The sequence below is a fragment of the Electrona antarctica genome (assembly GCF_951216825.1).
Source record: "Electrona antarctica genome assembly, chromosome: 9".
Classification (NCBI taxonomy): Eukaryota; Metazoa; Chordata; class Actinopteri; order Myctophiformes; family Myctophidae; genus Electrona; species Electrona antarctica.
In genome coordinates this window covers 28,583,351-28,598,411 of record NC_136790.1, presented here as the reverse complement: position 1 = coordinate 28,598,411, position 15,061 = coordinate 28,583,351, and the positions used below count along the sequence as shown (strand labels likewise).

The window sequence follows — 15,061 nt, the reverse complement described above, 5'->3', positions numbered from 1 at the left end:
GCATATAAATATTGGATCGGGAAAAATCGGTATCTGCAGATACTCAAAATAAAATATAATGATCTGAATCGGATCGGGAGCAAAAAAACGTGATCAGGACATCCCTTACACAACATCCACTTACAAAACAGTTGGATATCTACTGAACATAGAGAACACAAATGTATCCACTAAAACCAAGGCATTCTGTAAGAACAGAAGATGGAAGACACTAAAGCGTAGATTTAAGCCCACTTGTTCTCAGCCATAAAGGTCTTCTTGGGGCAAAAATGATTCTTATCTAAAAACAAGTAGCTTATTTTGTGGGATTTATGTGTCATAGAATGTCAGATTATTAAAATATTTAACAAACAGAATGACTGCACGCAAAGGATTTAGATGTATCAATACAATAGCTTTGTAATGTGAATTCTGTTTTTGTAAAAATAAAATAAAAAAATCACTTGCATGAATCTTCATGATTTAAGGCAAGAAGTCAGTACTTATGCAAATTATGTAATACTATATTCACCAATTTAACTGTATATGTTTGTATTATTGACACTAATTTATATTGGTCTATATATGTCTGCTATCACTTCAATTGAAGGAGCTGTGATGTTATTTCTACTTTCATCCAGTGGGTGTCAGTAGCAGATTGATTTGAACATATTCATATTCATATTGATAAATGTGTTGACTTCTTTTATCCAATTAATAAATGTTAAAATTCTCAAATCCAGAGTTAGATGAACACATGGTATTTTGTAGTGCATGTACACACATTTCTGAATAATTGGCTGACTGAGCCATTTTTATATATAGGCCTACTGTACTGAAACATTTCTGCTGCTCTGATAGTGTGTACAACAACCTTAACGTGTGTGTGTGTGTGGTGTGTGTGTGTGTGTGTGTGTGTCAAATCAAATCACTGCTCATCTAATCTGTGTATGGGGGGGGGGGGGGTCTGTGACTCTGTGTTTGATGTCACTGTATGAGAAAAATATGGGCTAGTCCACCTAGAGCTTTCTTCACAGACGGCCACATGATAATCCCAATCTGTGGCCATTAGTGCACTGAGAGAGAGCGAGAGAGGTTCCACTAGACAGAGAGAGGGAGTGAGTGAGGGAGCTTTTAAGGGATTTGGCAGCGATTTGTAGAATCTCACTGCTATAATGTTGTGCTTTTCTTCCACTTGTCCGTGATTCTGCCATGATGCTATACCTCAGCATTTTAATTTTGTTTTTATGAACTAAACTTAACCAAAAATGTTTTAATAACATTTTCATACTTTTTAGACAATTTCACTTTTTTTGAGAGCCCATAGCCGCCCTGACATGACAGAGGACTTACTGTTCCAAAGGAGAGGAGAGCAATGCCTCTAAATGGGTTCAACTATTGGACTGTGGATAAAGGCCTGTATCAGAGTGAGTGCTCATCACATGGATGAAATCGGGACCAGTAAGTGTGGGACGGGAAGGTAAGAAATTTGTTTTATCTCTACCAGGAAACACTACAAAAATGTATTATCTTACACAGTAAGAGTTTTAATCCCCCCCCCCCCCTCACCCACCCACCCACCCACACACACACACACACACACACAGACACATATGGTATATCATTTACTAATACTGCTTGGGGTTTGACTAATTCGGTCTTTCCAAACATTATTTAATCTCTGCAAAACCAGGGAATATTAGACTGTAATGAGCTGGATTGTTACTCTTAATTATGGGTATAACCATTACTATATTTGTAGCTGATATATGTCTCATCACTTGATGTCTGCTTTGAAATATTTATTCTGTGTCATCCTGCATGCTGTGTGAAATATTCTCTTTTATTAGCCTCAGCTGGACAGCTCTAGTTAATATTTAATATTTGTGTTTTTGTCTCTTTTATATTTATTTCATGTTACATTTTCTGGTGCGCCAAAATGTATTCCACATTTGCACTTCTGTCTAATAACTTCTAAAGGGTAGAAAATGTTTTACAAATATAGAAACAATCTTTAATAAGAAATCATGTTAAAGAGTGCACTGGTGATTTGATGCACTCTGTCATCACATCATTTATTGATTTGTATAATTCATAATTAATTATATTAATTAAACTAAATTAGCTAAATTATTAAAGCAGCACTATGTAACTTTCCTCTTCTAACCCAGTGTTGAACCTGGTTTCCTGCTTAAGCGCTGACATTATTACCATTGCGCTAAAAGATGTAAAATATCTAAATGTCTCAATAGAAAAGCAGGGAGACAAAATGCAACCACCCCAAATTGTATAAGTTATATAGTTTTATTAACATGCTCTTATGATACAGGTTGGACACAATACATTTTATTCATAAAACGTGAAATAGTGAGGCTTTAACTAAATACTTATTCCATGTATAATGAAATGTATTTACATAATATGTGATTGTCCCTAGGGGTCCAAGGTAAATAAGGGGGAAGCCTGGTGCTGTAATGCAGTTACCTCTGGTGAATATTGCCATGAAAACCCTACGGACCCAGTTGCCCATGCCGTGCTGTCGACATGGTGCAATGTTTCACTTGAAGACGTGGCTTTGGGTTCTGTGGACGCTGCTCCTTGGTCTAGATAGCTCAACTGCTAGCCAGGGCACCCAGCCTCACTCCATCAAGATCGAGGGAGACATCATAGTGGGCGGCCTGTTCCCTGTGCACTCTCGGGGGCCGGCTGGTGTGCCCTGTGGAGAGATCAAGAGGGAGAAGGGAGTTCACCGTATGGAGGCCATGCTGTATGCCCTGGACCAGATCAACAGTGACCCTGACCTGTTGCCCAATATTACTCTGGGCGCCCGCATCCTGGACACCTGCTCTAGAGATACCTATGCCCTGGAGCAGTCTCTCACATTTGTCCAGGCCCTCATCCAGAAGGATAACTCTGATGTACGCTGCTCCAATGGAGAGCCCCCCATCATCCCCAAACCAGAGAGGGTGGTTGGGGTCATTGGGGCGTCTGGCAGCTCTGTGTCCATCATGGTGGCCAATGTCCTCCGACTATTTGCGGTGAGAAATTTGTTACACGCACTCACCACGCACGCACGCACGCGCACACACACACACACACACACACACACACACACACACACACACACACACACACACACACACACACACACACACACACACACACACACACACACACACACACACACACACACACAAGTACCAGATGTGTTTGGACACATGCATAAACAATTCTACATGTTCCACAGAATGTGAGGACAAAGTTGTGTTGTGCAAGGTTGAAAGTGTTCATTAAATGTCATTGTGACCAGCGATCAAACGTGATAATCACTGGTCACATTGACAATAAATCACCAGACATTAGACATCCTTGTGGTTTGATGATGCCTTTGCTTGCGAGCTGCCCTGCTCTCCTATCATTCACCTCTCTTAACCATATGAATCCTGGTATCCTTATTCTGGGCATGTCATAATAGGTGAATATTTGGCAAAAATAGGTAAACAATTGGCAATCTACGAGCTCACTATGCATTGCAACACGTTATGAGCTTGTAAATCGGCTATTTCATATAGGATTCATATAGAAAGGTATGGCCAAGGAACTACACACCACAGTCCTGCTAACCTCCACTGTAGACAACCACATACATACAATACATGCATATATATGCCAATATTGGCTTCAAATGTACGTACAGTATACTGCTTGTGCTTTAGATTTACACATAATGGACAATTACAAATAAGAGGAAAGTACCTCTACAGTTATTTAGCATAACAAAATATACACTTTGTCAGCAACACTTCAGTTATGTTGATGGATGTTGATACTGTTGATAATGGACTCACAATCCGTAACAACATCCATCATGCATTCAGTATTCTGTTGGAGAGATCAGAGATGATTGACCTGTGATAATTGATTGCACAGCTTATTCAGTGATAGGACACTGAATCTGTGTAAATCCCGCATAATGTCATGTTCTCACTGCATGAATTAGCAACATGGCCCCATAGTGTTTCTGGTTGAAAAATGAATGGTCCAAAGTGGGTTGAACTGGTCATCCCCCTTTCCTACGTTCCAGGGCTGTAGTTGTTGCAATATTCTTTATGGTGTGGATATTAGTTGAGAAGGAGGTGGCTTACACATGGGGCAGATGTTAACTACAGAATTAGAGTTACCATCCTCCATTAAGCCCCTCTCAGCAGCTCAGGACCCAGGGCTGAAAATAGAGCATCAGAGCAGAGGAATGACATCGGTTTGAGGATATCAGTAACTTGTAGGCTAGCTGGTGTGAGGCAGATTTATACTAAATGGTAGGGTCCATATGTGCTACTCCGGACTGTGGATGATTCTAGAATGGCAATTCCTCAACCTCCTATTGACCTTGTGCAGAGCATCTGCATCTGACTCCGACTTGAACTAGTTATGTCTGAGTCAGAGTTCATATCTCAAACATGAGTAGCATAAAAAATAATCTGGCACTGGCAACTTTTGGTGTGACAGGAGATTTTAAATAAATGTTCTAAATATCACCATTCACACACTGCTGTTTGTCATTGTAAACAAATATGCAACGGTAACAACTTAAGATTGGATGAATTACTCTAACAACCAGTTAGTAATTTAGTCAATGTTGACTTTAATGTGGATCACTGCTACTAGAGAGCACAAACTCAATTTACTGCAGCCACACGCCCACACCTTCAAAATGATCAGTCTACTGTTCATTATTATTGAATTATAATTTAGAGAATTTGGAAAATAATAATTTGAAAATGTGCAGCTTTGATTGTATTCAACTGCACAGCGTACATATGCCCAGTTTGTTTTCAACAAGCTTTCATAACGAAATTGTATTCTCCCACAATGCCATACTCGGATATGTTTTAATTGTATAGAGTAAAATAGCACATCAAGCACCACACGCTGATGGCTTTGTTCTTCTTGTGCCAGGAAACTGTGCATGATGGCCCCTGCTGCTGCTATATTCATTCATCTTTCATTAGTCCAGATTTAATGACTGGAACCCTCAAAACACTGGGATCTTTAATTATGTAATTTTGGCATGACAGTGTATGATATTGTTTGACGGGTTAAAGCAGTAGTAGAAGTAACTTTTTCTTTTGACTGAATAATGTAATTTTATACAGATAGTCCACTCTATCGTAGAGTATGTTCATACAATATAACTTATACAGATAGTCCACTCTATCGTAGAGTATGTTCATACAATATAACTTATACAGATAGTCCACTCTATCGTAGAGTATGTTCATACAATATAACTTATACAGATAGTCCACTCTATCGTAGAGTATGTTCATTATACAGATAGTCCACTCTATCGTAGAGTATGTTCATTATACAGATAGTCCACTCTATCGTAGAGTATGTTCATTATACAGATAGCCCACTCTATCGTAGAGTATGTTCATTATACAGATAGTCCACTCTATCGTAGAGTATGTTCATTATACAGATAGTCCACTCTATCGTAGAGTATGTTCATACAATATAACTTATACAGATAGTCCACTCTATCGTAGAGTATGTTCATTATACAGATAGTCCACTCCATCGTAGAGTATGTTCATTATACAGATAGTCCACTCTATCGTAGAGTATGTTCATTATACAGATAGTCCACTCTATCGTAGAGTATCTTCATACAATATAACTTATACAGATAGTCCACTCTATCGTAGAGTATGTTCATTATACAGATAGTCCACTCTATCGTAGAGTGTTCATTATACAGATAGTCCACTCTATCGTAGAGTATGTTCATTATACAGATAGTCCACTCTATCGTAGAGTATGTTCATTATACAGATAGTCCACTCTATCGTAGAGTATGTTCATTATACAGATAGTCCACTCTATCGTAGAGTATGTTCATACAATATAACTTATACAATTCGGGTGGTTGTATTTTGTCTCCCTGCTCTTATATTGAGACATTTAGGCCCTAGTTACACTGGCAGCCAAATCCAGCCTGAATCAGATCTGTGCCACATCCAGATTGGAATCTGATTTGTTTAAATGAGTCATGTGACCATTTAAACCAATCGGATTTCAATCTTGATGTGGCAGTGGCACAGATCTGATTCAGGCTAGATTTGTCTGCCAGTGTAAATGGGGCCTTAGATTGTGTCAAAGGTCATGTTACAGATTAGGATCTGACACACATTTTGACCTGATGGTAAAGATTCTATTTATCCCCTGAGCAAAAAGGCAGGCTCTATTAGCTCAATAGCACTAGCGTAGGAAACCAGGTTCAAATCCGGGGTAGAAGAGGAAAGTTACATAGTGCATCTTTGTCTCCACCAGGCCGAAGGCATGGGGAGAGAGTATGTTTTGCACTCCGTCCGTGTGTCCGTGTGTCCGTGTCCGTCCGTCTGTTACCAGCTAATCTCTGGCACCGTTAACTCGGTCGATGCCAGATTTTGCACACACACTCCCTTGATGCCAACGATGAACCTCTGACCCAAGTTTTCCAGAACGGCCTGTTATAGCGCCACCAGGAGGCCGACCTTCGAAAAACACATTTTTTTATATTACTCATCCAGATTATGTCCAAAAATCCCGCAAATCGTTACACACTATCTCTATAGTCATGTGTTCACGCTGGATCTGTCCGATATTTCATATTCCATCCTAATTGGCTAACATTGGCTTTCAAAGTTTGCAGGATTGGCCTGTTTTGAACAAAAAGCCTCAAATCATGAACGCAGCATGCAATTTACGTGAAATCTTTCACGGACTTTCCTACTAGGCTGAGGAATATATCCCACCCTTTTCACATTGGCCTGTTATAGCGCCACCAACAGGTGTATTTTTGCAAAACACATTTTTGGAACAAAATGCCTCAAATCATCCAATTGCCATCCAAGGCGTAAGAAGAAATGGCACCCTTTTCACATTGGCCTATTATAGTGCCACCAGGAGGCCACTACCTGACCTGCCCTGGTGGAGACCTGTGCACTGAGGGGCACTTTATCTAGTTAACTATGTGGTGATGAGCACAATAAGCTAAGGCTTCAGCCTATACATTTTTTGGTTGACTGTATTAATCTGTTTTTCCTCTTTTAATGACCAAAATAAATAAAATAATAATAATAATAATAATGAGTTTACTGTTGATTTTATTAGATTTATATTAGGAATTTAAAGCAAAACAGTTAAAACAAGATATTTCATAGCATAAAATCCCAGAGGATAGCATTAAAAGTTACTGAAATGAACTGGGAATAAACAACTACTTAAAACTATTTAGTGCCACTTGCACAAAACTCCCTCCCTTAAAAGTGAACCATCAACACTCCCCCAAAGTGTTGTTTTATTTTTAATGAACAAAATAAGTTTGTCAATTTTTCTTTTGTTTGGCATTGTTTGATATAAGGAGATACTGTACTAGACTGTGACATAATGCTTGCTCTTGGGTTGCAATTTTGTTTGCTTTGTTTGACAGTTCATATAATCTAGGCTCTAGGGCAGTGTTTTCCAAACAATGGGCCACAGAACCATTTGTATGGGTCGCAAGTAAAACATTTAAATAAAATCGTATATAAAAAAGATATAATTATTATTTCAAAACATTTTCAATTATTATTTTTCAAAAATAAAACATTCAAAATAATATATAGTTAAACTATATGAAATAGTGAAAATAGCAGATCTAGCTTGTTGATTTCTAAAGATAAATGAGAAAAGCTGCTATCTCATCTGTAGGATTCATTTTGGGAGGATGTGTTGTCTTGTCACGATTGTGTCTGCATTCGGTACATTTGAATGGTGTGATGACTCTGCTTGACATAGTTGACGTCATTACTCTTTAAATGTATGTGTTTCACAATGAGGGAGGGCCATCTGACATGGACTTTCCTCGATACTAGAACATCATATGGTTCATAATGTGTAGGCCAGCCGCGACATTTGAGCTCGACAGGACAGGGTTAACGCAGAGAGGAAAAATTAAGCTGCACGTGGCCATCAGAATTAAATATATTGTATGGCTTACAGCTGAGAAATGCTAACCTTTCTCTAGTCTCCTGATCTCTATTTCTCTCCCACTGTGCTTAACGTAATTTGACTAAAAACCCCATAATCCTTCCAGATAATCTGCGAAATGGTTCTCTCGTTGCTCTCTCCTTCTCTCCTTCTCCCACAACCCCTTGTGTCTACCTTTCTCTCCTCCTCTCTAGAGGACCCACCGTTAAGCCACGAGTCCTGGCATTAACAGGGTCAGGGTTGAGCCTGTCGACATAAACTGTGTCATTAAGGAAGTAACGCACCACTAAATTAATCTTCTCATCCATTTTTTTAAACAAATGCTTTTACAGCAGAGGCCTGTACCATCTGTATTTCACTATGATGTTGGCTGTATCCTCAGTACAAACCAGCTCGGGAAAGAATCAGATCACACTGCAAAGTTGCCCCAATCCTGTGTGGATTATACAGAACACTGAGAACAGTGGTCATGCAAGAGATGAACATTCCCTCATGATAGTGCAGTTTTTTTTTCATCTATTAATGTCTGACAACTTGTCATCTAAAAGGTATTATGTGTGAGCATTATGTTAACACGCTGTTTCTTTGTCTCTAGACAATGCGATGAATAAATGGAGCCTGGTCAGTGCCGGATTTATATGAGGCCCCTGGGCTAGAGTAATGTTTTAGGCCCCGGGCCCTTATGGCCATGCGACACGAAAATGTCAGTACTAAACACAAATCTCACTTGAATTGGATTGCAATACAGCCCACCCTAGCCCAGTGGTAAATCCGGCCCTGAGCCTGGTGCTGCATGTTAATGTAACCACCTGGATTCAAACTCATCTCTCAGGTCCCACTCATCCAAAAACAAATCTCCCCTACTCTGCTACACTGGCACCCGGAACCCACCCATATGCTTCAATGCCTGTCCTTGTTGTTGGTGTTCTCTTATGCTGTATTCCATTATTGACCTAAAAATCACCCATTAGCTGATTTTCCACTTGACCCAAGCCTCTGTCTATTACTGTAGATCCCCCAAATCAGCTATGCTTCCACGGCTCCAGAGCTGAGTGACAAAAGCCGCTATGAGTTCTTCACCAGGGTAGTGCCTCCTGACTCCTACCAGGCCCAAGCCATGTATGACATCGTCAAGGCCATGGACTGGAACTATGTTTCCACCATAGCTTCTGAGGGCAACTACGGAGAGAGTGGTGTTGATGCTTTCCAGCAGATATCCAGAGAAGCAGGTTGGTCTTCCACTATATGAAACAAGTTTACAGTATTTTTTTTTGCTTAAGTAGATTGACAGGAAATGGGGAGAGAGATGGGGGGAAGACACGCGGCAAAGGCCACCGGGATCGGGAGTCGAACCCGCGGCACACAGTCAGGCTGGCTCAGCAGCCTAGGTGCCCAGACGGTTGAGCTAACCGCCCGGGCCAACTGTGAGCCCGGTTTACTGTTGAATACTTAAAAATATGTTGTAGTCTATACAAGAATGCTACAAATGGCACTAGGTGTCAAATGGACGGACCTCATCAGAAATGTGGACCTCTATGGGGACCTATACCACGGGTCACAGACAAAGTCAGTGAGAGAAGGATGAGGCTGGCAGGGCACTGTGTCAAGTAAATTGACTATATGGGAGCCATGCAACCCAGGGCAAAGCCAGGAGGGGAAAGAAGCACACCACCTACGTAGACGCACTGCGGCGCGACAGCTTAGCTAACAACACTGTAGAGCTCAAGAACCTAATGTTAGATAAGAGTGTGGAGGGCAGCGATCCAGGAGTCCCGAGTTGGTGTTGGCTAGACCTCACTCTTGCAGTAACTATATTGTAGTAGTAGTAGTAGTAGTAGTAGTAGTAGTAGTAGTCCTTGTCAACACTCAACTCAAAAAGCTTTACAAAAGCAGTTGATGCAGAATGTTATGTGATGTGATGACGGATTTTCTATGTGTGCTCCACAGGAGGGCTGTGCATAGCACAGTCCATAAAGATTCCCAGAGAACCCAAGCCAGGAGAATTTGATAAGATTGTGAAGAGACTGATGGAGACTTCCAATGCTCGCGGGGTTATAATATTTGCCAATGAGGATGACATCAAGTGAGTCACACTCTGTTTCACTTAGCGCCAGAGGACAGACATTAAAAAAGCAAAGACATTCGATTTGCTGTAATATATATCTAAATAATTAAGTGGAAGTTAAAAACGTATGCAATAATTAATATCAAAATATGCTTTCATCCACATTTGACTGAATTTAGTAGAGCAGGTCACATATATTGAAATGTGCCTCTTCTACTATGACATACAGCCAGTGATTTCCAGAAGCCTGATTTAAATAATACTTTGTCTTATGATTGTATAGACCTGCTATTTCCAGAACACGACACCATCAGACGGCGTAGTATAAATTAAAATGAATGCATTATTTCCTCAACTTAATTAAGTACCGAACCACCTGGATTTCTCATTTGTACATTCAGCTGTTATTGTTATGCTGAAGAACAAACCGGACCTTGTGTACTGTTATAAGCGATATTCTGTCGTCTTCCAGACGGGTGCTGGAGGCAGCGAAGAAGGCCAACCTAACGGGTCACTTCCTATTTGTGGGCTCTGACAGCTGGGGGGCCAAAAGTTCACCCATTCTAGACCAGGAAGACGTGGCAGAGGGCGCTGTCACAATTCTACCTAAAAGAGCTTCCATCGATGGTAAGACTAACTACAGTTGGGTGCCACCGATATTGTCCCTTATCATTTGACCCATTTAGGCCTGACCTCAACATTTAAAAAAATCCTTCTAAATCCTCCAGTTTTCTGAAATAAATATTTTCACGATTTTTCAAAAATAGCAGACCTACAAGCTCGTAGCGCTCCTCTCGGTGGCGCGCTATGAGCTTGTAGATCTGCTATTTTTCAATAGCTAAATTATAACATAATGTTTAAAACACCAAAAGGGGTTCCCGCCCAAAATGGGTTAACTGTCCTTTTGCGCAGATCACGCAAACCTCAGCAAAAAGAAAAGGACAATATCGATGGCCTCCAACTGTATATGAAGATCTAATTCATATTTAGGAGATCCAGAAGTTTATACACTTTTGTTTAATATCAATGTGATGTCAGAACAGGCCAGAGGCTTTTGTGCTGGTTCTGGACAACCGAAAATCCATGCCCCACCCAGTTATTATGCCCGAGGTTACTCCGTGGTGGGAAATAAATAAATAATACGAGTACGATATAATACATGAGAATGACAGCTTGGCACGCGCGACAGTAACTTTTATTTTTGTAGAAGAGGCAAACTAATATTGTTAATGCCTGTTTATGTGTATACATGTGTAAACTTGAAACATTATTGTACTGTAAAAAGGTCTCTTTTCCCTTGATCTTTATCTTTTTTAGTATAATAGTATTAGTTTACTATAATTAGATTAATAGGTTGATCTTCATCTTTTTTAGTATAATAGTATTAGTTTACTATAATTAGATTAATACACGATAATCAACACTAACACTTAATTTAGAACACAGCCAAACAAATCATAGTACTATACGTGTTCAATCACTTATTCAATCAAAGCAAACGGCACAAACAATATTAGTTACAAGTTACTGTCGCGTGTTGCCATTCTCTTGTAGGCCTACTTGTATTATTTCCCACCACGGAGTACCCTTGCATAGGAGGACAGGCAAGAGGGGCAGTGTCGGTAGGCCAATCAGAGGCAGGCGGGGTGTTACCATGTCTATGCTCGGACGTAGAATAGATATCAAATCAGCCTTTATTTATATAGCACATTATAACACAACCAAGGTTGACCAAAGTGCTTCACAACAGAGAAATTAAAGCAGAATACAAATACATCAAGCTGAGATATAAAATCAAATAACATTGAAAGCCAAGTAAAAAAGGTGTGTTTTGAGTAGGGACTTAAAAATGGCAATGGTTTGAGCAGCTCTAATATGGGGGGAGGTTGTTCCACAGCTCAGGGGCTGCCACCGCAAAGGCACGGTCGCCTTTTGTTCTGAGGGTTCGGGTTGTTGGCACAGTCAGCAGTGACTGGTCAGCCGACCTCAGAGCTCTGGAGGGGTTGTGACGCTGTATGAGTTCTTCCATATATGGGGGGGGGGGCAGGCTGTTGAGAGATTTAAACGTGAATAGGAGGATTTCAATTCTCTGTTTGATGGGGAGCCAGTGGAGTGAGGTTAAAACAGGTGTGATGTGGTCAAATTTTTTGGTACCAGTGAGGAGGCGGGCAGCAGCATTTTGGACTAGATATGCGCGGTCCCCATGGGTCAGCAGCTATTTTCAATGGTTCTTAAACATTTGTTGTCAAATGTTTGAACTCATGAAAATGTGTGAATTTGTCGTACAGATCTTTAGAAAATCTTTTAAAATTATAATAGAAAACAAAAAACAAAGGGATATTCACTCGTGAGTCGTGATCCAAGAAAATGGATCCGCGGCCCACTGTTTGGGATGATAGTGGCAAGCTATTAGTCAGACTCGAGCCAAGCTTTGACCCATGATGGAGACTTTAAGATATTCAAGGCATTCCTACAGGGTGATATCCGACCTAGCTGTTCCCCTTCCTGTGTATTGTGGCGATGGACCATGCCCTGAGACTTGCAATCAGTGGCAGGGAGGAGAGTCTGTGTTTAACGCTGGTTACAGAGGAAGAGTCAACGAGGACATCCCATCACAATCACTGACCTCAACTATGTAGATGACATTGCCCTAGTCTCGGACACAGCAGAGAAAGGAAGAGAACTACTACTACCAGTAGAATTGTAGTGTAGAAAGATCGGCCTCAAGCTCAATGCCAAGAAAACAAAAAAGAATGTCATTCAACACAGAGGTCAGAACCATTGCCAAAAGGATGGTGCTTGAGGTAGTTGAGGACTTAAAAAATCTTGGTGCCCGGACTGCCTTGACAGAACAGGATCTGAAGGTCCACTGACAGTATGGGAGCTAACCCAAGGCACAGCTGAGGGGAAAGGGGGTGTGACAGCGGAGCCAGTAATACTGCAGAGCTCTGATGCTGGATAGGGGGAGTGGGTGTTGGTGTTGGATAATCCGCACCCTCACATCACACACATTTTCCCCAAATGAATACACACATATATATGATTAAATAAAGTCAAGTCAATGGCATTACTCACACAAACATAATATATCTCCCAATGTATTCATAATAGATCTCCCAATGCATTCCTCATAGCAAACAATGACACAATAAAGAAATAAAACACTATCTGAGGCATGCTGGGAATTCCATCTCTTATCCAATGCAGACCCGGGACACTACAATTTTATCCTCTAAAAGGGTTACTACAGCTGAATTGAGTAGCTGAATTAAAAATGGATCATTTGTGATTATGGGATGCAAAAATGTAAGCTGCTACCAGGGAATAAAACGTTGAGCCTGAAATATGCTGAAATATCTACTTTTTAGCTTTAATGGAAAGCCTATTTGGGGAGAGAAATAAATTGCATTTTGACCTTGATGCAATACCACTTGTCAACCAGTAGTGTTTTATTCACGAAAAAGTAGAGTTGTAGAGTTGAAAATCTACAACTATAAATGTGCTTTGATCATTACTCTGTGCCTCTCTTATTTCTTTTTTGTTCTTCTATTCTTCTTCACATTCATAAAAAGATGACTTTTATGCCTTATGTAAAGCATTGTCTTTGTGTATGAAATATGTTGTACAGTAGATAAACCTTGCCTTGCCTTGCCTTTGTGACATGTTTCGTTGGATGCATTGTTTCAGGTTTCGACCAGTATTTCACTTCAAGATCTCTGGAAAACAACAGAAGAAATATCTGGTTTGGAGAGTTCTGGGAGGATGACTTCAAGTGTAAATTAACTCGGCCTGGTGATGACCTTAGTAGAAGAAAATGTACAGGTCAGTGCTGGTTATTAACCTGTATGTCAGAAAATCTACTAAATGCACTACATATATTTCAGGTTACACACACACACACACGCACACACGCACGCACGCGCGCGCACACACACACACACACACACACACACACACACACACACACACACAATATTCATAGTTTTAATCTTTCATATTTACCAATCAATCTATTTGTCCTTCAGGTGAGGAACGAATCAGTCAAGAATCCCAGTACGAACAAGAGGGCAAAGTGCAGTTTGTAATTGATGCAGTGTATGCCATGGCCCACGCTCTGCACACCATGCACATAGACCTGTGTCCTGGCTACATGGGTGTCTGCGACAAGATGGATCCTGTGGAAGGAAAGAATTTACTCCATTACATTCACAGTGTCAATTTCAACGGTGAGCTGACAATGTGGAGTAACCCTCCTGGTTCCATTATGCCAGTGGTTCTCAAACATCTTCATGTCAAGGACCCCCAAATGTATTTGTAAAAATATTTCACATTTTCTTCAAGATTTCTCTAAAATAGCAGCTCTACAAGCTCATAACACGTCATATCTTCACGACGCGTTGTGAGCTTGTAGATGGCCTATTTTCAAATAGCCGATGTAAGGTTTAGTTAAAATGATTTTGATGATACATTTCTGGGGACCCCCTGGAACACCCTCAAGGACCCCTGGGGGTCCCTGGACCCCACTTTGAGAACCAATGCACTATGCCATTCTTTTGAAATGAAACATTTGATGTAATATGGGGTGAGAGTGGTCAAGTAAATTTTACACACATGCACAGTCACACACACACACACACACACACACACACACACACACACACACACACACACACACACACACCAATGTAGTCCCCTCCGGTAGATGGATACGATCACAGTCATCCTCTAGTCATCCTCCCACCCTGAGGATAGCTCGCTCATCCAAGAAGGGATTCAGACGGTGCAGTCTGCAGGTCTTATCCTTGCGGATTTCCTCAGAGAAGGTTGCTCTCTGGACAATACCTATGATGGTAAGTTCAGCATCCTTTCTCTCTTCGAGACTTGTGACTTAATTGGTTCTTGACGTCAAATCTTTAAGCTCCTTGAGACGATGCATGAGTCTTGCAATGGCTTTGACTAAACTTGTCCAGCTGGAGAACTTCAGGAAACGATCAAGCAACTTCT

The 15,061-nt window shown here is 40.7% G+C and overlaps 1 protein-coding gene across 1 annotated transcript in view; it reads left to right on the top strand.

Annotated features, from left to right (window-relative positions):
- Positions 1 to 9,109: 9,109 nt before the first annotated feature.
- Positions 9,110 to 15,061, top strand: part of LOC306930178 (metabotropic glutamate receptor 6-like) — a gene marked incomplete at its 5' end in the record, with an annotated part of 13,855 nt that continues 7,903 nt past the window's right edge. The window contains 5 exons of the mRNA XM_079511000.1: positions 9,110 to 9,221; positions 9,940 to 10,075; positions 10,530 to 10,684; positions 13,745 to 13,879; positions 14,083 to 14,283. Of these exons, the coding sequence (XP_079367126.1) occupies positions 9,110 to 9,221; positions 9,940 to 10,075; positions 10,530 to 10,684; positions 13,745 to 13,879; positions 14,083 to 14,283 (739 nt within the window). The remainder of the gene's footprint in view (positions 9,222 to 9,939; positions 10,076 to 10,529; positions 10,685 to 13,744; positions 13,880 to 14,082; positions 14,284 to 15,061) is intronic.